The sequence below is a fragment of the Salvelinus sp. IW2-2015 genome, linkage group LG26, assembly GCF_002910315.2.
Source record: "Salvelinus sp. IW2-2015 linkage group LG26, ASM291031v2, whole genome shotgun sequence".
Taxonomy (NCBI): domain Eukaryota; kingdom Metazoa; phylum Chordata; class Actinopteri; order Salmoniformes; family Salmonidae; genus Salvelinus; species Salvelinus sp. IW2-2015.
This window is the reverse complement of record NC_036866.1, coordinates 33,600,565-33,625,434: the sequence shown is the minus strand read 5'-3', so window position 1 is coordinate 33,625,434 and position 24,870 is coordinate 33,600,565. Positions and strand designations below refer to the sequence as shown.

Here is a 24,870-nt window from a genome sequence, read left to right as displayed (position 1 = left end):
CATTTTTGGGGGGATGCATGCCCCACCAAGATTTACATGCTAAAATCGCAACTGACCCTATCCTGTATCCGCTACATGATTTATGTTAGATAGTTTTCTTGACGGAACATTGGTGCACTTCAGAGATGCGTCTCTCCAACAGCACCATGGAGAGGCGCGCTGGGAATGGACAAGCAAAATATTTAGCGCCCCTGCCTTTGACAAAGTGTTCACTGCTTATCAAAGGGCGGCATCAGCCCTCACCTTAAAAACCCATATGGCACTGGTTGAGAGAAATTGTCATTGTTTTGGGGCAGAACTATGTGAGGTTTTATGTGTTGATGTTGGAGATGCGTCTTGGTCAGTTTAGCTCAGAAAATGCTACCTTCGTCAATCTGCCGCCATAGGCGACCACCTAATCCTGCCTAAGGAGCGGGCCGGCCGTGCCTAGGATCCATAAAAACATTACAAAGTTTCATCATCTAAATGGCTGAGCATCTATACTGAGCACAAGCCACCCACCGCAGCCAACAAACAAACATCAGCCAGGCAAAGCCATTTATTAACTCAATGCCTAATCTCCATTAGTCTCCGTTAACTCTCCATAATCCATTTTAGATTACACTGGCTAGCCTCTCTGGATCCACTCCATAGGGCCTACACATTCAACCCCCAGCATTGGCGTTATAATGCATATCATCACATAATTGAACTATAGTGTGAATTATTTGCATTGTCAAAATTAGGATTTAACATTGTCCATACAATGACTATTATGGTGCAATAAATAGACCTTTATCCAGATATGTACACTGTTTGTTGGCTATATACTCATATCTCTGGACCAGGCTCTGAAACCTGGCACTGCACTATTAGGTAGGTAGGCTACTTTCTTGACTTCTGCATTTCTGTAAAGATAAAACAGAGATAGATATGATATTGCATATAATGCACCCAACTGCTTTTTGAACCTGTCATGTATGTTATAAACTCACAGGTACAAAATGTTGCCTTCATCTCAATGGGTTCTGGGCATCACCTCAAGAGAGCAGCAATATTATCAGTTTGGTGCCAGACAGAAAATATAATTTGATGCGGGTATTAAAAAGTGCTGCGCGCTATCACGCATGCGCATACATTGGGTATTTGAAGAACAGGAAACAAACCTTTCAACAGCTCAAAAGCGTAAAGAAACGTGAAAATTGTGAACACTGCCGAAACATCAGAATACGTATACATCGGCAGATAACAGAGATAGAAACAGGAACGAAACGTTGTTTTCAAGTGAAGTAATTTTAATAGTGCTGCTGAGAAACAATTTGTTTGGCTAGCCTGGGTGCGAGGCAAGGGTTGTGTTTGAATCTCCGACTCGAGGGAGGCGCCCTCCTTTTAGCTTGTGCATGTTGAACATTTTATCTATTTAACTTTTACACCTTTTGGGGAATCTGCTTAAAGATGGGGTGTACTCTGAGCACGGGTGATAAGGCGGCGCAGGAGCGCAGTAAAATAATCGACAGGAATTTACGGGACGACGGGGAAAAAGCAGCACGGGAAGTCAAGCTGCTTCTGCTCGGTGAGACCAAGACGGAGTGTCGAACGAATGTTTGAATGAGAAGTTAGCTTGCTGGCTAACCTGAGCTAGCTTATATTGCTTAACTATATATCTAACAGYTTTATACAGTTGGTGTACAATAGTTTGATAGTGTTAACATTGACAACTTTGCTGAATGAAATTAAATTGAACAAATCCAAATTGCTAGTTAATGTTAACCTAGTCAATAGCTCGCTAACTAGCTACTTAGCTAGCCCTGTTGGATAGCAAACTACTGGCCATGCAGCTAGCCAACTACCCCATCCATAGTTAGCTTTTAACTGGCTAGTTAATCTCTACAGTGTCACGGCTAGCTAACTGTAGTCTCAATCAGGGCCCCGTTTCCCTATAGCGATGGAATGTATTCTTTCGAGTGTTTTTAACTATGCATATTTCCTACAACGGCCGAAGATGTAATGTAATTGCGTTTCCCAAAACACCACGCAGAGAAATCGATCGTTACGTGCTTTGTTGGAGCATGTCTTTACTGATGGGGTCGAAAGCGAGATGAAAGGGAGCGCTGCTCTCGGATCATCTTTCTCAATTCAAATATTTCATACTTCTGACGACGGAACATCTCCTAGAGTTTACCCAATAAATTTCATAAGTCACCGATTTGGAACATTGTGCACATGTTAGGCTACACATCATGAAATGGGCATATATTGAGACAAATCAGACAGTAGCCTAAAAGAAGCAAGTAACTCAATTGAACATTAAATGTATTTCAACATGCTTGAAATATGCCTATTTTAATGTAGTTATCTCACTTGTAATTTGAAGCGTCTCTATATACGTCGCTTGTTTGTATCAGTTGCAGACATYGGCAATATGGTATTGGTAGTCAACTATAGTACTCGGCGGCCACAGAGAGACGGATAAACCATGTTATTCTATGTTTAGCGGAGATCTTTGTATAAAGTGACGCGGGAGGGCAGGAAAGCAACAAACGACACATTAGTTGTACTTAGTTGGGAGTGGGGAAATCGAGGTCAAATCGTCCGTGATCTTAGAGGCCGAAGTTTCCAACTTGGAATTCCGAGTCGGATGACCGGGGTTAAACGTTTTTTCCATTTTTTTCCCCCCATTCCCAGTTGTCTGGAACACAGGTCTAAAGTCGGCAATTTCCGAACTCCAGGTTGTTTTGGACGTGTATTGGCTGTTCTAATGCCTAGTTTACGTCGACTTGTGATGTATTTCATTAAGCCGTACATCTTCAGTCTTGCCTCGCTACCGAACGTAAGTGTCGTGTTTGTAACGCAAGATGGCGAGCCTGGCCATTTCATTCATGGCAGGACAAATGTATTGTTTCAGGTGACGATAACATGTTTTTCCTCAACTTGTTTCTCTAACTCCATAGGAAGTCAAGCTAGCTTGCACTGTAGTGCAGCTAGCTAAAAGCTAGTCTAGGTTGAAGATACCATTGTTTATTATGATGGTAACGACGTTTGTTTTTGGTTATAGTTATTAGGTAGACGTCGCTAGCTACAATGGTATCTTCAGCCTAGCTTTTAGCTAACTAGCTGCTCTGCATTGTACGCTAGCTTGACTTGCTATAAACTGAGGGAAAGTATCTAAACAAAACATGTTTTATTATTACCTGAAACTATATATTTATCCTGTGACAGTTTGCGGTGGAATACATGAAGTTGCATGTATTTTTTAGAACTATAAACTAATATTTTCAGTAGCATATTATTTTTCCAGTAGTATATGATTTATTTCATTACTGCGTCCTCTAGCCACGTTGAGCAACATATTTCCACAGAGAATGACACAGCAGCGTTGGTGATATGTCAGTGACTGTGTACATTGACCTGGCCTAACCTCAAATTCCAAGACTTTGACAGCCTTAGTCCTGTGGCCTGATGAGGTTTTAATATAGGGCTCATAACATTTCTTTAACGTAGGGCTCTGGTAGCATCAGGCATTCATTTTCATGCCGATCGAAGCTCTAATCAAATCCAGACATTTATATGCCGGGATAATATTTTATATATTCTTGGGATGGAACATTTGTAAAACAAAGTATTCAACCGTAGTTAAGAACCCAATTTTAAATTACCAARCTTATTTGAGAGCAAAAGTGCAAGGGCAACAATATACTGTATTTGGTGCAACTGTAGTGAACGTTAGAATCTAGTAGCAGCCATATGACATATCACACTAGCTAAAATATGAATACATAACAATCTCGCTGGAAATGGACACAGATTCTTCTACTCTCCTTTTTGATATAAACGATTCCCACAGCATAAGAATACGTTTCTCCTTTTGCTTCCCAAATAGACTTATCTTTTGTGTATGCTACTGAAATATTAGATATGTTTTGTATTTTGCAATTGTGTCTCTTTTGGTTTTGTCCATAGGGACTGAACTCAAGCTCTGAATTTCTCCTTTTCATTAGAATTGTTTTTTTCCCCCCTGAGTGTTTGGCAGTGAAACCTGAAGTCCATGCGCACTGTCTGTGTGATGTGTTTACATGTAAATACTCTGCATCCCCAACCTGGCTTCCCAGAAAATGTCCATTGGCAGCGCAGGCAGTCTAGAAGAAGTGTGTACCATTGTGCACGATTAAGGCACATTCCAAGGAAGATGGATAGTGTCATGTTTATGATTCTGGTCTTGGGATGGTTTTTGATACATTTTGTCAATGTAACATACAATGATTACTAGCGCTCATTAACAAGCTACAGTACATTTGCAAGAAGTGCAACCCAAAGCCACTGTAGGAAACTTCATAATAGATCATTTGGATGCTAACATGGAACTCTATCTACCAGTCTTTCTTCCCTAATCTTGTGATTTTAGCCTGAACTTGGCTGACCAAGATAACTGAGTAGCTTGTCACTTTCCTCACCCTGTTGGTTGTCTTGAGTCTCTACAACAGGCGGTTGCTTGGCAACATGCACAGGCTGGTTCACATTACCAGCTGTGAGGGAAACTGTGGGCTAAACAAATGCAACTGGGGCATAATGAAGCACTCTCACCTGACTGCTTCTGGAAGACCTAGCACGGTTAACCAAACTCGCCTGACTCAAAGGCTTGGGGATGAACCAAATGTTACCTGGCAGTGGCTCTAAGACGAGGCATGATGACCCAAACTTACATGGCTCTAAGAGTATGGGATGAATCTAACTTACCTGCCTACCCCTATGAGCCAGTAGGGTCTTTGGCACAAAGTAGCTTTCCCCAACCATTAGGTGCTCTGCATCCCAGGCATGTTCCAGTCCGTGTCGTGTTAGTTGCCGTATCAGATCTCACACCTGGGGCACAACGCAATATGTGTTCTGTAGCGCTATCTTGGTCGACCGAAAGTCATCTGTTCTTTCAACTAATTGATTGGTTGAAATTTTAAAACGTGTATTTTTCCATATAGGCACACCCTGTGTTTTCAAGGTTATACTATACTGAACAAAAATATAAATGCAACAATTTTACTGAGTTACAGTTCATATAAGGAAATAGTCAATTTAAATTAATTAATTAGCCCCAATCTATGGATTTCACGACTGGGCCAGGGCGCAGCCATGGGTAGGCCTGGGAGGGTTTAGGCCCACAATCTTAGGAGCCAGGCCCACCCACTCAGAATGAGTTTTCCCCCACAAAAGGGCTTTATTACAGCCAAATACTCCTCAGTTTCATCAGCTGTCCGGGTGGCTTGTCTCAGACTATAGGYGACGAAGCCGGATGTGGAGGTCCTGGCATGGTTACATGTGGTTGTGAGCAGGGCTCACAAATAACTTTTTTCCTCGCCGTCCCAAAATGCAATTTCAACTGTCCCAAACGGAACTTGAACAGTGACAAATATCTTTTTTATATATGCCTACATGGGTCTAGGTCATTTGCAGTGCTTTTAATGTGATTGGTGTATTTCTAAAACAGTCTATATTGCATAAACTTGTTTATAAACCTTTTTTCATCTTTATGAAAACAGAACAATAACCATTACATTTAATTATCATTGATTAATTTAAGGTGTATACAATATCTCAGAGAACAATGTTATTGTGAACTGGTTACTGAATAAACTTAAGTTAGAGACGTTACATCCTACCATCAGCTGCCCCATTTTTAAACAACATAACTCAAAAATATACAATAAAGAATGTGTGTGTTCCCCAGCCTTCACTTTCTCTGCTTCACCCTCACCTTGACCTTGTTGAGAGCCAGCACTTGCTGGCAGCCATGATCTAAAAATTAACTTTTTGGTACACCGGTCACTGTGGCAGATAAAAAAATACATCTAGCAGCCACAAAAAAAAATGTTAGCAGCTAGAATATATTTAGCTGAAATTACACACATGGATTAGCATGCATTGTAAGGTTTCTAAAACAATACATTTCTTAAGTCATGTGAAATATTTCATTTTTTTCTGATCCTAGCCTTTTAACCAAAATATCAGATGAGACAAATGTTCACCTTCCACCTTTTAAGGGTGGGAGGTTACCGTGGTAATGCGACTCAAGTCATGTTTGTTCCTGAGCGATTGAGTCTGACTAGTATCCACGTTGCTTCTCTTCCCTAGCATTTTGAAAGTCTAACATTGTTTTGTTCACAAGCTAGGTTGTTTTTCAATAATGGCCAAGGAACACAAGGACAAYGTCTCACTTCAGTAGACTTACATTTCAAGTAAATTAAACTTTTATGCCTGTGTGCAGCGCTTTTAAAAATGAATCTGACTCTGCTCTTCATGTGTGCACGCACAGCCCMCAGCCAGGCAGTGTTGCAGCGCAAGGCAGAAATACTTTGCACATTTTAGTGTGCATTTGGTTCAGGTCAGGGAGATACAACCATAATATCATAGGAGCTAGCCATAGCCTACATACTATGCAAATGCACACGAAACCTCAGCTCTGGGCCAGCGGGCCCGCAGACAGGTTGGGAGAGTAAAATGTGTATACTAATAGGCCTATTTGCTCAACATTGGAATGATATTATACATTTCCATAACCAAAATATTTAAATTTGCAATGCCTAGCCAGCCATATCATCGTTTGAAACCTGGACGTTTTACATAGCCTATCTTACCTTGGCGCCGGAGAGGATGGCTGCTGTTTTTATTGGCTCTTAACCAGCGTGCTATTTTGTTTTGTTTTTTTCCGCATTGTTTGTAACTTTATTGTGTATATGATGTTGCTGCTACTGTCTCTTATGACCGAAAAGAGCTTCTGGACATCAAAACAGATTACTCGCCTCGAATTGGACAAATATTTTTTTTCTTTTAATAAGTTGGACGGGAAGGATATACTCCAAACATCCGAACTATTACAGACTACAAAGGGAAGCACAGCCGAGAACTGCCCAGTGACACGAGCCTACCAGACGAGCTAAATAACTTCTATGTTAGCTTCGAGGCAAGTAGCACTGACACATGCATGAGCGCATCAGCTGTTCCGGACGACTGTGTGATCACGCTCTCCACAGCTGATGTGAGTAAGACGTTTAAACAGGCCAACATTCACTAGGCCGCAGGGCCTAATGGATTACCAGGACGTTAACTCCGAGCATGCGCTGAAGAACGGGCAAGTGTCTACGCTGACACTTTCAACCTCTCCCTGTCGGAGTCTGTATTACCAACATGTTTCAAGCAGAACACCATAGTCCCTGTGCCCAAGAACACGACGGTAACCTGCCTAAATGACTACTGACCCGTAGCACTCACGTCTGTAGCCATGAAGTGCTTTGAAAGGCTGGTCATTGCGCACATCAACACCATTTTCCCAGAAACCCTAGACCCACTCAAATTTGCATACCGCCCCAACAGATCCACAGATGATGCAATCTCTATTGCACTCCACACTGCCATTTCCCACCTGGACAAAAGGAACACCTATGCGAGAATGCTATTCATTGACTACAGCTAAGCATTCAACACCATAGAGCCCTCAAAGCTCATCACTAAGCTAAGGACCCTGGGACTAAACACCTTCCTCAGCAACTGGATCCTGGACTTCCTGACGGGACGCCCCCATGTGGTAAGGATATGCAACAACGCATCCTCCACGCTGATCCTCAACACCACTGTTGTGTCATCGGAAAACTTAATGATGGTTTTGGAGTCGTGCCTGGCCGTGCAGTCATAAGTGTACAGGAGGGAACTGAGCCCGCTAAGGGTGCATGCTCAATCCCCTTCTGTACTCTCTGCTCACTCAAGATTGCACGACTCCAACGTCATCAAKTTTGCTGATGACACAACAGTGGTAGGCCTGATTACCAACAACGATGAGACAGCCTATAGGGAGGAGGTCAGAGACCTGACCGTGTGGTGCAAGGACAAAAACCCATCCCTCAACGTGATCAAGACAAAGGAGATGATTGTGGACTACAGGAAAAGGAGGACCGAGCACGCCCCCATTAACATCGACGGGGCTGTAGTGTAGCAGGTTGAGAGCTTCATGTTCCTTGGCGTCCACATCACCAACAAACTAACATGGTCCAACACACCAAGACAGTCGTGAAGAGGGCACGACTAAACCTGTTCTCCCTCAGGAGACTGAAAGTATTTGGCATGGTCCTCAGATCCTCAAAGTTCTACAGCTGCACCATCGAGAGCATCCTGACTGGTTGCATCACTGCCTAGTATGGCAACTGCTCGGCCTCTGACCGCAAGGCACTACAGAGGGTAGTGCGTACGGCCCAGTACTTCACTGGGGTCAAGCTGCCTGGCATCCAGGACCTCTACCAGGCGGTGTCAGAGGAAGGCCCTAAAAATGTTCAATGACTCCAGCCACCCTAGTCATAGACTGTTTTCTCTGCTACCGCATGGCAAGCGGTACCGGAGCGCGAAGTCTAGGTCCAAGAGGCTTCTAAACAGCTTCTACCCCCCCCCCCCCAAGCCATAAGACTCCTGAAGAACTAAACCAAATGGTTCCCCGGGCTTTTTGCCTTCCCCCCCCCCCCCCCACGCTGCTGCTACTCTGTTATTGTCTAAGCATAGTCACTTTAACTCTACCTACATGTACATATTACTTCGACACCGGTGCCCCCACACATTGCCTCTACCGGTACCCCTTGTATATAGCCACATTGTTATTTTACTGCTGCTCTTTAATTATTTGTTATTCTCTTTTTTGGGTGGGGGGGTATTTTTTTTTAACTGCATTGTTGGTTAAGGGCTTGTAAGTAAGCATTTCACTGTAAGGTCTACTACACCTGTTGTATTCGTTGCATGTAACAAATACGATTTAATTTTAATAGCCTACAGCCAAAATCTGACCATAGAAAAAAAGCAAAGATTTCCTGATATGCCATTAAAACCAGCATTTATTCTACTGTCCAAAGGCAGTAAGGCACAATCCTTGTTACATTTTCAGATATTCCCTCAAAGTTTCTACAATTAGGCTGTATATCCATCTCTGTTGCAATAATAGAAAACGCTCGCATCAGGTGCGTGTTTTAGAATGGTGTTCTCCCATAATAGCATTTTGGAACATTCACGCAAATGGCTGAGACGAGACACATTGCTGCGCTTGTAATGTAAATTATTCATAGTTTATCAATTTTTAAGCTAAATGTTGTGATCTTTTTCATCACTCTTCTTTGTTTAAACATTTTAGTATGGCACCACTGCTGTATGCACTTCTGCAGCACAAAGGTGTTTAGGGACCGGGGAGAGAATGCAAGAACTTTAAACTACTATTTTCGGGGCAGAATTTCCAAATGACATCAGTTTGACTGGTTTGTAAGTTAATAGAAGGTTGTGAAAACAACCCAACATATTTCTGATACGATTTCAGTTTGGCTTGGATGCATATTTTATGTGGTTTGAAATATGATAAACTTGCTTATAAAGATTGATACTAAATGTGCATTCACATTCACTCAAGATGCTGAAAGAAATCACATTTCTTCACTCGTGTTCCTGAGTAACGATTAAGCTTACATTTTGGTGTATCATTTTACTGCAAGAAATGGTCCAGATTTCAGTTCCCATTTAACCCCTCTGAACAGTAGGCTACAGTTCCCTTGACGTGCCATAGGCCTGCGTGCCTTCAGAAAGTATTCATACAGTGGCTTATTCCACACTTTTGTTGTTACAGCCTGAATTCAAAATCTATTAAATAGTCTCACTCATCTACACAGTACCCCATAATGTCAAACTGAACAATTTTTGGTTGTTTAATTTATTTTCTTAAATGTTTTTTGCCTGCATTTGGCTTAGGGGTGGACGATTATGAAGTAAAATTCAAATCACTATTTTCCACTGTCCGGACAATAACGATATACTGTCCAATTAAAAAAWATATATATGAGCCCTTCAAAGTTTATAAATGACAAAATATTGCCTTTAACCTTAGAGAAACAGAAAGTGGGCAATGCACTTTTATTAGTCTTTTTCTGTGGCAGAATTGCGCACATTAAAAAAGTATACGAGTTAAATATGCAGTAAAAAAAAAAGTTCTCAGGGTGTAAAGAGTATTTAAACTTTTTCCTGACAAATATAAATGCAGTCTTTTTCAGCACAACACCAGTCATTATGAATTTAAGTTGTAAACCTTTTCAAAGTAACTTCTTCAAGCCATAACCAGACAGTCTGTGTTTCTCAGTTCACCATGTAACAATTCACTACCTCCCTCTTCACAAGTTCTGTGCCAGGAACACCAGCCTATTGACAGTTTCTGGCTTCAAAGTTGCCCTGTGGCTTGTGACTACACTGCCCCCAGTGCTAAATGCTATCTGAGGACCAACTTGTGGCAGGGATGCCTAATGTAAGAAGCTCCCAAGACTCTACTTGGACTTATTTGCTGATTGTGGAGCAGTGGCAGCTTCTTTCTCTCTCACTCTGGTCCTCTTCAAGAGCGAAGTCTCCCACGGCTGTGTTCCCTACCAGGAAGGCTTCTGTCTGAGGCAGCTCACCTTCACCTCCACCAGCTTCTCAGTGGTCATGTAGGTGGTCTTGAACCTTGGCTCCAGAAAGGTAGCCATGGTGAGCAGCTCATCTGTTTCAGGGTCGGTGTATTTGTCATTCAAGTAATTGAGGACCCTCATCTTAATCTCTCGGGTCAGTTTGGCTTCGCCCTCATTTGATTTCAGAACCTCGTCTTGAACAAATGGAGAACCGGCTTCATATAGGAGACACACACGTATGTCTCTCCTGACAGGGCGTCTGTGAAATCCTGGAGGGGCTCAAGTGCTGCCGTGATAGATTCAAAGACCTCAATGTCTTGCCAGGAGGGTGCAAGGTGCAGTCACTTTAGTTTTAGTTTTTTCTGCTGCCAGGACTTGTGTGATGGCCTTTTCCTGCTCCAGGACTCTTTCCATCTCCAGTCGGGATTCTGTGATGTGCTTGTAGAGGGGCAGGCTCAGTTTATCCTGTGCTCTTGTCATGGCCTTCTGCCTTTTCCACCTCGGAAAATGTGCTGACCACTTGCTCACTTCGGTGTCCTGGGAAACCCGAGGTTCGTTTTGGACGCTCCTCTCTGAAAAATAAAATGGTGAGAAATAATTACATATGAATCACAATCATTCAATATAAATAACATTGCATCTGATGTAATTACAACAATTTACAGCATGGACACTGGACACGATTACAATTGAATCCATCTATAGATTTATATACAGCTGTAGTGATTGTGAGAGCTATGTTGCTTTAGACATTTATTGAGTAGGCTATTATTGAAAGAGGATATATTGAAACCATAGGCTAATGTATCAATTATAAATAAAAGCAATGTAGTACATGTAATGTTTGTATATTGCACACACTTACAAATTATAGACTTGCATAGCTGTATATATTCGGCTTAACGTATAAGAAGGATCCGGGAGGGTCGTCAGCTATAACTTTTAAGGAGTACAATAGTTCTGTATTTTAAGTTATTTTTCTACCTAGCTCTGTTTTGGATGTTGAGACTTACCAATAGCAATGTGTAGTCTGAAACACCCTAGTCTTGTCCATTTGTTCAGCTCCAATGCTTTGACGGTGTTCTGTCGCTAGTCATACATACTTTGCGCTACTCTTTCAAGCCCGAGGATGAAAATGCCTCCCTCAGCACAGACCAGTCCAGAGTAGACTTTGCGAGTTCACTGTCATGCAGCCTCAGTGTTGGAGGGGAAATGGAGCAGCGCTTCGCCACAGGCATGCTTGTAACTTTACAGCGAAGACAACTGCTTGTCTCTAGCCTAAACGATGCTTGCTTCCAGCGCATTTTATAGAATTTCACAAACCATGTTGCGGGCCGTTTTTAATTAATCCCGGGTCGCCGATTTATTGTTTTGATAACAAACGTTGTTATGTTACCTAGCTAGCTAACAACTTGTTAACTTGACAATAGGTTTAGGCAAATTTTGATTTGTCACAGGAAAAACGGAAAATGGTCTCCTACCCATGAGTAGTGCTTCAAAAGGTAGTTCATATAGCCCTAAACTATATATCAATTTCTTTCTGGTGCGTGATGTTTAAAAAGGGAGCAATGTGTGTTTGTGAGCGACAGGTATGTATGAGAGTGAGGGAGAAGTGTGTGTCTGTTAACTGCATGAAACCTTCACTCTTCAGTTTTCTCCTTACTGACACAATGACATGCAGATCATTTATGCGTGTGTATCACAGGTTTGTGGCACCTTAATTGGGGAGTACACGCTCGCTGGAGTGGAATGGTATCAAACATGGTTTCTATGTGTTATTATGAGCCGTCCTCCCTTAAGCAGCCTCCACTGATGTATATTACTTCCTCCCATTCCTCCAGCCAAATCACAGGTAGGCCTTTGCAAATATTAGCAAATCAGCCATTCTATCCAGTATTCTATTATACACTGAACAGTGAAGTTCAGTTCAATGTGTAGTATTGAGTAGAAGTGTGCTTTATTTGATTTTTTTTCTCTCCTCCACTGGGGGTATCGCGAAACTACTCGKTATCATGATACTTGGCCTGGTATCGTTGTAAAACACTATTGTTTTTTATTATTGTGACATTCCTACTCATATCAATCTTTGCCAAAGTGGATGTGACGCTGTGGATGGTGTACACAACCAGTTAGCCAGAGTATAATGTGGGATGCTAAGTCTTCAGCATGCCAGACCTATAAGCTCATTGGTAGGAAGATGCAGTTAATTAATCCTATTAAACTAGAGCCTGACGAACTCCCTTTAGGGCAGATCAGACACTTGGTTTCCCAACGCTGAATACCTATGAGCTACTCAGTCCCTGGACAGGTTAGTCTCATAGGGCCTTGTGCAAAACGTGAGTTAGGCTGCTTACATGTTAGGATCTAGCCCAATAGCTCAAGTCAAAACAGCCATGAATGAATGGAGAATGTTAAGTCTATCACTCATTAATTGGCCTCCTCCCTTCTCTTTCCCTCTGTCCCTGTCTCTCTCAGGTGCTGGGGAGTCAGGGAAGAGTACCATTGTCAAACAGATGAAGTAAGTTTCTCGTTATCTAAATAGTTTACGGAAATGTTCACTTTAGGTGTATCAATGTCGTTCCATAACACATTTGAATAACAGGCAATAGGCCTAGTTTGTTCATGCTTTCTTTCTCTCTCCTGTTGTCCTACTCTGCCACGTCTTGCTACTTTCCCTCGCTCTCTCCCTCCCCTCCCAGGATCATCCATGAGGCGGGCTATTCAGAGGAGGAGTGTAAGCAATACAAGGCGGTGGTGTACAGCAACACCATCCAGTCCATCATCGCCATCATCAGAGCCATGGGGCGCCTCAAGATAGACTTCGCTGAAGCAGCCAGAGCGGTGAGTGGAGTAGGACACTGGGAGATCTACACACTGATTCAAGTGCAGTTTTGTGCTTTTATTTTTTACTCCTTATAGTTAAGATGAGGTTTTGTGAGGGCAAGCTGATCCTAGATCTGTGCCTGGGAGTTCAGGAGTGGTGGTTAGTCTATTGGGTCAAATGGCAGGGGATAGGGTTTGGCTATAAGAGGCACGGGGAGGGTTGATGGTAGTTTTAATGGAGAGGTGAAGAAAAGTAATTCCCAGCTCAACCTCTAGCCCTGACCTCAAAAATATACAAATTTGTGCTATTTCATAGATGGAAAAAGTTAATGGGTGGAAGTAAACAATATAGCTCAACTTTACCCAGCCAGGTTACCAGAAGGTCTGCGATGAATCTTAGGTTTAAAACAATAGGGAGAATGTCTGAATAAACCCTACCTTATTGCTTCTGCCTCCTAACCGTTAGTTGTTTCATGTCCCCTACCAGGATGATGCTCGTCAGCTGTTTGTGCTGGCGGGATCGGCAGAGGAGGGCTTCATGACCGGTGAGCTGGCCGGAGTCATCCAGCGCCTCTGGAAGGACGGGGGGGTCCAGGCCTGCTTTGGCCGCTCACGAGAGTACCAGCTCAATGACTCGGCTGCCTAGTGAGTATCACACACACACACAGAGTCCTGCTTCAGAAAGTACACTAACCTCCTCCACACAACTGCAACATTCAATAAACTGCTAACACTGACCTCCCTATCCATCATTCTCTCCCAGTTATCTGAATGACCTGGACAGGATAGCCCACGGAGCGTACGTGCCCACCCAGCAAGACGTGCTGAGGACCAGGGTGAAGACCACCGGCATCGTGGAGACTCATTTCACCTTCAAAGACCTCCACTTCAAGTGAGACAGTCCCCAGTGTACCCACTCTAAGGGTGCATCTCTGTAGTGTCTGAAACCACCTCATTTAACAGCTGTACCCACTAGTGCTCCTTTTTGACAAACACCAATGTTACACTAGTGTATACACCCTTGTGTTATACAAGGAAAATTGTGACAGTAAAGACTTGTGAAGAACAGCATCAACAACCTCTGCATAATCAAAACAGCTACTTTGTGAGAAGGTGTTAATGTTCAGTTAGCCATTATGTAAAAGACCAGTGGCCTGGCTTTGGCCACATGTGAGAACAGGTATGCCAGCGCCATGGTCCAGTGATGAACATGTGCCGGCCCACGTAGATGGAAACAGAAAAGTCTGAGCCTTGTGGGTAAAACACTGAGGTAAATCCTGTATGGAGATGCGCCATAAGGGGGTCTCAACAGGCGAACCGAACGAATGTGCTCGCATACTCACTTAAAATACCTTCGCTTGGAAAAACTAGAACAAAACAACAATGGAACTTGGTCCATTTTGAGACACTTGTAACCAGTATACACTTCATCAAAGTCAGAATGAATCTAAGATAACTCAGGAAATCTGTCATTAATTTAAAAGTTTTTGCCAAGGAGATCTTAGTTGTGAAATTTTACATCTAAGATGTTTGGTGTAGTATTTCCCAATGGCAAAAATGTCCATGAAAACAAGTCGTCTCTCGTTGAATGACAACTAAGACCTTATTGAAGAATCCCTACAGTTGACCAATCAGACGAAGGGGCGTAGACTTCGGCTCCCGACTTCAACTGGCCGCAAAAAGAAAATGTGCTCGAACAGCCCCCCAAAAACCTTACCGACTTCCAAAACTAACAGAAACGTCAGAAAATGTTATATTTGCACAAACTCTTCCGAACTGTTTTGGCTGGGAAGCATGCGGACGCCTTAAGCCAGCTGATGACACCCTCTAGTCCACAGAGGGTTCAGTTTAGGGCTAAAGTTTGCCAGCTGTAGTGTTCATGAGGAGTGTGATGGTTTGTGAGAGAATGCAAAACGTTTAATGTAGAGCTGTTTGAAAATACCTTTTGAAAGTTTTGTGTGCGTGTTTGCTCATGCATACTAACAGTCCGTATGTGTGTTTTTTCCCCAGAATGTTTGACGTGGGGGGTCAGAGGTCTGAGAGGAAGAAGTGGATACACTGCTTTGAGGGAGTCACCGCCATCATCTTCTGTGTGGCGCTCAGTGACTACGACCTTGTGCTGGCCGAGGATGAGGAGATGGTGAGACTCATCCCTTGCTCATCAGTCATTGATATTGCTCTCCCTCTCTAATCCTTATACACTCTCACTCACGCTTCGGTCATCTTTCTCATCTCATTTACTGCAATCCCTCAGTCATCTTTCATTCTTTCTCATATGAAACAAGTGTTCATTTATCCACAGATCCAGTTTCACATTTTCTGCCCCTATTGCGTCAGGAAGACAGAACTACATCAGAACCATAGCAACAGTTGTGAAATATGTTTTATATGCCTTTAAAAAAAACATTATTTCAAAGAACAAACTTGTATGGTGTGATACCCACAAACATGTGTAACTAAAAGCATTGTGTGGTTGTCTTTGTCCCTCAGAACCGGATGCAYGAGAGCATGAAGCTGTTTGACTCCATCTGCAACAACAAGTGGTTCACAGACACCTCCATCATCCTCTTCCTCAACAAGAAGGATCTGTTTGAGGAGAAGATCCAAAAGAGTCCTCTCACTATCTGTTACCCGGAGTACGCAGGTAAGACACACATATATGTATCACTATCAGCTACTCTATAAATCATCTTGAATCCCACATTTTAGTGAAACTGTGCTAAGCCTTGCTCAGGTTGAACGCACAGCGAGTTCCAGGTCATCTTAATCTTCACAACGTGACTCCAATTATCAGATCTCACCACACCTGCAGTCAATTCTGTTTTTCCTGTGTTTTTATATCATACTGTAAAACAGCTGATGAAACTAACACTTCAAAAGTGTAAAAACATTTGTTCAGTGTTATTTCCTGATAGTTGCTGGTTGAAAATACAATCTACACAGGACCTTCTAATCAGCAGGTTTGCATGGGCGGAGGTTACAGCTTTCCATGGTGACATCACCATGTGCTTAATTGTTTAATAGGCCAATAACGGCTAGTTTTCAGTTCTCTCCACTCAGGCCACTCGCAGATAGTCTGAGCAAAATTCTTGCTTGAGAAATRTTTAGCTAACAAGCTATTTTTGCCCATATTTTATTTTWATGGAAATCTATAACAGTAAGGTACTTCATTGTTACCCAGAAATTATTTGAAATTGAAATAATGGCTGCATAGGRCCTTTAACATCTCAGGAACTCACAATGGTGAAGGTAAAAGACTAAACTAATTTATGGCKGTCTCCCTTTGTCCTTGCYCYGACTTTCCAAGGCTCCAACACGTACGAGGAGGCAGCAGCCTACATCCAGTGTCAGTTTGAGGACCTGAACAAGAGGAAGGACACCAAGGAGATCTACACCCACTTCACCTGTGCCACCGACACCAAGAATGTGCAGTTTGTCTTCGACGCAGTCACCGACGTCATCATCAAGAACAACCTGAAGGACTGTGGCCTCTTCTAGGGTAGTCTGAACATTAATATATCTTATAACATGTTAGAGACTCAATGTTCTTGAAAGGCAATTACATGTTGTAATAATAAAGGGGTTGTATTAAGACTTTCTAGAGTCTGGCCTGGACAGATGCTCAATTCCAAATCAGCCTCTCTAGCCTGATGCCATTGTGTAGGTCTGAAACGATTGCATAGGCAGTATGGCATGGTACCTAGTATATCATCGATGTTCTCTAAACATTGTTTTACCTTCTTTCTGTACAGGCAGTGTGGTGGCCAGCGTGTGTTCAGTGACCATTTTCTTTGGGACGTCTGTGGCTGGAGGGGGTTGGATCATGGACACTTTGTAGAGAACCTCACTTTTAACCTCTTAACTTTAAACTCAAAGTTTTTAAAATGCCATGTAGAAAACGTTTGTCTAAAATATTTGTACAACTGTCACTATGGCTGGAGTTTTTCACTGTTTTTAAGATGTTTTTGTTTTAACCGGTCAAGTTATTTAAAAAAGGATGGAGGGTGGCCTTTGCATTTGTTTCTTCTAGGAAAGGAATGGACACATTTTTCTGTTTAGGTACTTGCGCCTTTGCATGCCTTAGTTCCAGTGTTTTGTTTTTTGGGTTAAATGGTAGATGTTATAATTGAATACCACCCCCCCCCCACACACACACAAAAAAAAAAATCTCAATATTTGGGTTCCATGACTGATGGCTTCTGAGAATTAGTGTCCATGGAATTAATGAAAAAGACCAATTTTAAGACCAACTTGCTCTTGATAGACCAATTCACACTGACACTGTGAGCGTTGTGTGCATGACTGTGTGTGAGTGCCTTTGCATCACTGTTTGCTTGTGTGAATGTGTGCAGCTGTGTGCATGAATGTGTTTGAATGTGTGTGGACATACAGTACCAGTCAAGTTTGGACACACCTACTCATTCAAGGGGATTTCTTTTATTTTTACTATATTCTACATTGTAGCATAATAGTGAAGACATCAAAACTATGAAATAACAGATATGGAATCATGTAGTAACTAAAAATGTGAATCAATCTATTTAAAATGTTTCTTTGAAGTAGCCACCCTTTGCTTTGATGACAGCTTTGCACACTCTTGGCATTCTTTCAACCAGGTTCATCTGGAATGCTTTTCCAACAGTCATTAAGGAGTTCCCACATATGCTGAGCACTTGTTGGCTGCTTTCATTCACTCTGCGTTCCAACTCATCCCAAACCATCTCATTTGGGTTGAGGTCAGGTGATTGTGGAGGTCAGGTCATCTGATACATCACTTGCCTTGGTTAAATAGCCCTTACACAGCCTGGAGGTGTGTTGGGTCATTGTCCTGTTGAAAACAAATGATAGTCTCACKAAGTGCAAACCAGATGGGATTGTGTATCGCTGTGATAGCCATGCTGGTTAAGTGTGCCCTGAATGATAAATCACGACAGTGTCACCAGCAAAGCACTATCACACCACCACCTCAATGCATCACGGTAGGAACCACACRTGCAGAGATCATCCGTTCACCAACTCTGCATCTCACAAAGACACAGTGGTTGGAAAACAAAAATCTCAAATTTGGACTCATCAGACCAAAGGACAGATTACCACTGGTCTAATGTCCATTGCTCATGTATTTGGCCTTAGCAAGTCTCTTATTGGTGTCATTTTTAGTAGTGGTTTCTTTTCAGTAATTTGACCATGAAGGCCTGATTCACTCTGAACAGTTGACATGTCTGTTACTTGAACTCTGTGAAGCATTTATTTGGGCTGCAATTTCTGAGGCTGGTAACKCTGGGTCTTTCTTTCCTGTGGTGATCCTCATGAGAGCCAGTTTCATCACAGCGCTTGATCGTTTTTGCGAGTGCACTTGAAGAAACATTCAAAGTGCTTGAAATGTTCTGCATTGACTGACCATGTATGTCGTAAAGTATTGGACTTTCGTTTCTCTTCGTTTCTCTTTGCTTATTTGAGCTATTCTTGCCATAATATGGACTTGGTTGGACTATCTTCTGTATACCAACCCTAGTCACAACACAACTGATTGGCTCCATCGCGTTAAGGAAAGAAATTCCACAAATGTACCTCTAACAAGGCACACTTGTTAATTAAAATGCATTCTAGGTGACAACCTCATGAAGCTGGTTAAGAGAATACCAAGAGTGTGCAAAGCTGTCAAGGCAAAGGGTGGCTGCTTTGAAGAATCTCAAATATAACATATATTTTAACTTTTTTGGTTATGACATGATTCCATATGTTAATTCATAGTGTTGATGTCTTCACTATTATTCTACAGTGTAGAAAATAGTAAAAATAAAACCTTGAATGAGTAGGTATCAACTTTTGACTTGTGTACTGTAAGTACAAAGGGACTTAATTACTTTTACTTGTCATCCTTTCTGTCTGGTTTCTGGAAAAGTGACCAAAAAGTCAACCTAAAATGTAATTTGACATCACATCGTTGGGGTGATGTTGGGGCGGTAACATTCCTACACCAAATCATTTTAAAGAAACTTTGAAAAGAGGATGACAACTACAGCATTGTAGCAGACAGGATCATAGATATAACGTGCAAAGCTAGACAAAGGGAGGTGGATGGGTGGGAGTGCACTGTTATGATGATGATGACGATGATATGATTCGTAATGGTTTCAGGTTACATATCTGCCCCCACCCCTCGGTTTCCATTGGATGGGGACGTTAGGGGACTAATTTCCATAATTTTGCTAATAAATAGTTGCTGTGGTAAAACCACAGCATCCTTCACAATGATGACCTGTGTTTCTTGTTAATTTTGGGAGACTGAAAAACAAACAAAAGACAGCCACCTTTTGGCTTGCAACATTGACATAAAATAAGTATACCAAACATTAGGAACACGTTCCTATTATTGAGTCCCGCCTTTAGAACAGCCTCAATTCATCGGGGCATGGACTCTCCTAGGTGTCGAAAGCGTTCCACMGGGATGCTGGCCCATGTTGACTACAATGCTTCCCACAGTTGTGTCAAGTTAGCTGGTTGTCCTTTGGGTGGTGAACCATTCTTGATATACACGGGGGGAAACCAGCAACGTTACAGTTCTTGACAGACTCAAACAAGCGCGCCTGGCACCTACCACCTACCACCATACCCCGGTCAAAGGAAACAAAATATTTTGTCTTGCTCTTTCACCTGTAATGGCACACATACACAATCCATTTCTCCATTGTCTCAACTTAAAAATTATTTTTTAACTTGTCTCCTCCCCTTCATCTATGCTGATTTGAAGTGTATTTAACAAGTGACATCAATAAAGGATCATAGCTTTCACCTGATCAGTATGTCATGGAAAGAGCAGGTGTTCTTAATGATTTGAAGTGGGAAATACACTCCACAAATTTGCATTGAACAATACATGTGGTAATTTATAACATTAGTTCACAGCACCCTCTATAGGTGATCAATGCATACTGCATACTATACTGCTGGTCTGTTGTAGTAGTACATTAACATCAGTGATTTTTCTTCTGCAAAAAAACAAGCACACAAGAAATCCTCAAGAAGACTAAACTGATGGGCATCACGGATACATTCAGAGGAAGTTATCCACTCAGTTCTTCTACATATACAAGACAAACCTAGAGCWAAATTTGTAGATATGCCATACAGCCATTATGACTTGTTACTCACTTTGTTCTCTAGCATACACTTTAACCCACATGCATGTCTGTGGCAATGGTTGGTTGGATTTTGGTCCCTAGACCACTCAAGTCTCAACAACACCTTTCCCTTGTGTAAGTTCAACTTCTCAGGGACCACATTATGATAAAGAATTCTGCATGCACACATATCAGTAGATTGCTATGACACTGATGTGGTTCCTGAGAGTTTAAAACTATTTTCCAGGCATTGTGGYCTATCATCTAAAACAAGACCAAGTCAATAAAAACTCCCCAAGATGCCATACGTACCCTACTTCCTGGTAAACACGTGCTTACMACTCAATGTGTTGCATGGCAATAGATTTTTCTGTTTTCTAATGTTAACTAAGTTCAGTTTGCTTTATTGTTTGCTAAAGTAAGAACACTTAACTACTGGATTCRCCATATTTCAGATAACTTTCATTGAGTCTGCCTGTGTCGGTGTGCCAAGTGATAAGACTGGAGAAGTGAACAGACCGCTAGCTGCAAAAAAGATCTATGTGTAGATTCCATTTTACGTGTGAGCGATCCTGGGAAGTGAACCCACTACCCAGGCGTTACAAGCGCCATGCTCTTATCAACTGAGATACAAAGGACCAGTAGGTGAGCAGCCTATCCTTACCCTTTGGTACAGATTGCACTAAAGTCATGGTGAGAATAGCAAAGAGAGTAATGTTTCCGTTGTCTGTTGCAGATCTTTCTGCCTGATGGTTGGTGGACATCCCTCCTGCCTCAGCAGCAGGAGTGGGTAAGCCAGGCCCTGTTTCAGAGGGACAGTTCTGGGAACGTTGAGTACGTTCCACCAGAGCTACATTTTTTTCCAACCATGACCTGCTGCTCATGTTCCCAGGTGATTTTATTTATAATAACGTTTCAACCCTTAGGACTTCATCAGGCATCCACATCCCAAGTGGGGGTGGAAGGTCCTATATATAGAGGCATAACTCAGTACTTTCACTTCCTGAAACAGGAGGTAAAAAATACATAACAGGTTCACAATATTAAACATTCAATGTATCAAAATATATGATCATACACAAGGAATGTGATCAATATGTGCAGTTATATATACAGTACCAGTCAAAAGTTTGGACACTCCTACWCATTCCAGGGTTGTTGTTTTTTTAAACCTTTTTCTACATTGTAGAATAATAGTGAAGACATCAAAACTATGAAATAACACATATGGAATCATGTAGTAACCAAAAAAGTGTTAAACAAATTCTTCAAAGAGATTCTTCAAAGTAGCCACCCTTTGCCTTGATAACAGATTCCCTTTGAAGAAGTTTCCTCTCAATGTTCCCTCCCCTGCGTGACGTCTTGACCATTTCTATTCCAATGTATCTCAGAGAACTAATGTCCAGTTTATACAAAATGAACAGCAACCAGATGTTTTGTTAATCTTGTATAAGCTGGACATCCTATTAGTTCTCTGAGATCATTTGGAATAGAAATGGTCAAGACGTCACAGAGGAGATGTGCGTATGTTCTTCTTTTGTACGCCAACCATGACCTGTGATGGGGGTCATGATAGGGGCTGCACCAAATGATTGATGTATTATAATTATTGATTATGCTTATGTTGTATTAATAGAAGGGGAAGGGCTATAAGACCCTCCCCCAYTACATTTATAGGGTCCTGGACCACAGATTAGCAATATATTCATTATAAGTTTTAATACTGTTCCACAGTTCTTTTCTAGTCTCTGCCTCTTATAAGAAACGGTCTGAGAGATGTGTGAGTTATTGCAGTCAAAACAGGGTATCTGTGAGAAAGCGCCTCAACGCTAAAAGAGATACATAGACACAGACCCCTGCAGGAGAGTAAATAGATAAGAGACAAGTCAGACACACCATTGTAAACCACACGGGAATGGAAAATTACTGCTGAGCCCTTAGAAAACACTGGGCTATTGTTTTCTGCTGCAAGTTTGTATAACTGTATATGCATGGGCTTGGTCTCATGAGTAGAAGGTGTTGACGTAGGCAGTTACATCACTAGGGGTTGACTGCAAGCATATTAAAGGAACTTTGACCTTTTTTATTTTGCAGAACTTACTCTGAAACATGTGTGCTATGTTTCCGTTGTCAACTTCTGTCTGCAATTGCATTAATAAAGGTTTGATTGATTTACTTAAAGAAGATATTGTCTGATTGCTGATTTCACCAATAAGCCAATGATTGACATGGAACAAGGAATCTACCCCAACACCTGCCACCAACCTCACCTGCCCCCTTCTTTGCAACCGTTTTTCTTGTGAATGCCCCAACGAATGTGGCAATTGAAGCTGGCATGCACTCAGTCCTAGTGCCAAGGCCAGCTGCTCTCAGACTGGGCTGGATTCTGGACACTGAACATTGATGAGTCGTATTACATGGCCACAGAATGCATTGAATGCAGTCAGTGTCAGAGTGGTCTCTGGAGATGCTAGATCAGTGCTCCCCAACCCTGTTCCTGGAGAGGTACCGTTCACTCCAACCTTAATCTATCACACCTGATTTGAATAAATAGCTGGTTGATAAGCTGAACCAGGTTAGTAACAACTGGGGTTGGAGCGAAAACCTACAGGACGGTAGCTCTCCAGGAAGAGGGTTGGAGACCCCTGTGCTAGATCAACTGCCTCCAGGTTATCATTTCCAGCAATCCTTACCTCTGGCAAGTTTTTCTTTCTCTGGTCCAGATGGGCCTCAACTAAGTATCTAAAGAGGAGGAGAGGAAGAGAGCGATAACAGTGGTCCATGCCTCGTAGCATTACTACCTCAGGACAGGAAAACAAGAAGATAAAGACTTTCACTGCATCTTTACCCATCCGAAGGTGTGACATTTTCAAACCAGAGTTGACCAACCACAGACTGAAACCAACCATATATCCAATCAGATAAAACCAACCAAAGAGGGGTCACACCTTAGAGTGATAACCTGCAGGGGTAGTGTGAGTACAATACAAATTACTACAGAGAAATATAAAACATCACACATCCCAAATAAATGACATCAAAGTTTGCCTCAGAGCACAAGGTTCAGACCAATACCAAACATTTCAGTAGTCAAACCTCTATACTGCCCTACCAAGCAAAAAGACAGTAACTACTCATTTGGTCAAAAATGAGTTGTCATTTTTGCTACATTAAATACATGCTTAATCATGTGGACAAGTATCCTGCATCTATTGTATTGTGTTTTGGAGAAAATGGGGGTCATGTTAGCAGTAACTGCATAAGGTTACTGAGAAACCAAGGTAAATAATAGCAATTTTTCTCAGTTCCACGCTATGAGCAGTTACTGCCTTTTTGCTTGGTAGGGCAGTATACCAGGTGGTGTCAGAGGAAGGCTCAAAAATTGTCAAAGACTCCAGCCGCCCAAGCCATAGGCTGTTCTCTCTGAGGAAGTTATCCACTCAACTCTACAGCAGTACCAGTACACCAAGTCTGGAACCAACAGGACCCTGAACAGCTTCTGCATTGATCCTTTTTTGAAATGACTCTATGCACACATACTGCCCACAAACTCACACATACTGACACTGACACCGACACCCCAACACACACATACTGACACCGACACCCCAACACACACATACTTACACTTACACTGACACCGACACCCCAACACACANACACACACATACTGACACCGACACCCCAACACACACATACTGACACCGACACCCCAACACACACATACTTACACTGACACCGACACCCCAACACACACATACAGCCCACCATACACTTTTTTGCACCAACTCCCCTGCACTGACACAATGCATACACACTGGACTCTACCCACACTTACACTGAAACCCCAGCACACACATACACACACACTACATATGCCCACACACACAACACGTGCACACATACATACTGATGCGACAAATCAAATGTATTTATATAGCCCTTCTTACATCAGCTAATATCTCAAAGTGCTGTACAGAAACCCAGCCTAAAACCCCAAACAACAAGCAATGCAGGTGTAGAAGCACGGTGGCTAGGAAAAACTCCCTAGAAAAGCCAAAACCTAGGAGGAAACCTAGAGAGGAACCAGGCTATGAGGGGTGGCCAGTCCTCTTCTGGCTGTGCCGGGTGGAGATTATAACAGAACATGGCCAAGATGTTCAAATGTTCATAAATGACCAGCATGGTCAATGTGCGACACACTCACACATTCACACTCACCACATACGCTACTGCTACTGTCTTATCTATCCTGTTGCCTAATCACTTTACCCCTACTATATGTACATAGCTACTTCAATTACCTCGTACCCCTGCACATCGTACCTCTACTGGTACTCCATGTTATTTTTACTCGTTATAGTTATTCGTTATTGACTGTGTATTTTTTTATCATGTCACTATTCATATATATAAAAAATTATCTTTAACTCTGCATTGTTGGAAAAGGACCCATAAGTAAGCATTTAAATGATAATCTACACCTGTTATTTCTGAAGCAA

General features: G+C 42.2%; 1 protein-coding gene across 1 annotated transcript; it reads left to right on the top strand.

Annotated features, from left to right (window-relative positions):
• The first annotated feature begins 1,117 nt into the window (after positions 1-1,117).
• On the top strand, positions 1,118-17,391 carry LOC111952770 (guanine nucleotide-binding protein G(i) subunit alpha-1). Its single transcript, XM_023971672.2, has 9 exons — positions 1,118-1,552; positions 12,897-12,939; positions 13,121-13,262; positions 13,732-13,889; positions 14,008-14,136; positions 15,255-15,384; positions 15,735-15,888; positions 16,552-16,743; positions 16,997-17,391. Exons 1-8 carry the CDS (start codon positions 1,435-1,437, stop codon positions 16,740-16,742), a joined length of 1,065 nt encoding a protein of 354 aa, XP_023827440.1. The 5' UTR covers positions 1,118-1,434; the 3' UTR covers position 16,743; positions 16,997-17,391.
• The last annotated feature ends 7,479 nt before the right edge of the window (positions 17,392-24,870 follow it).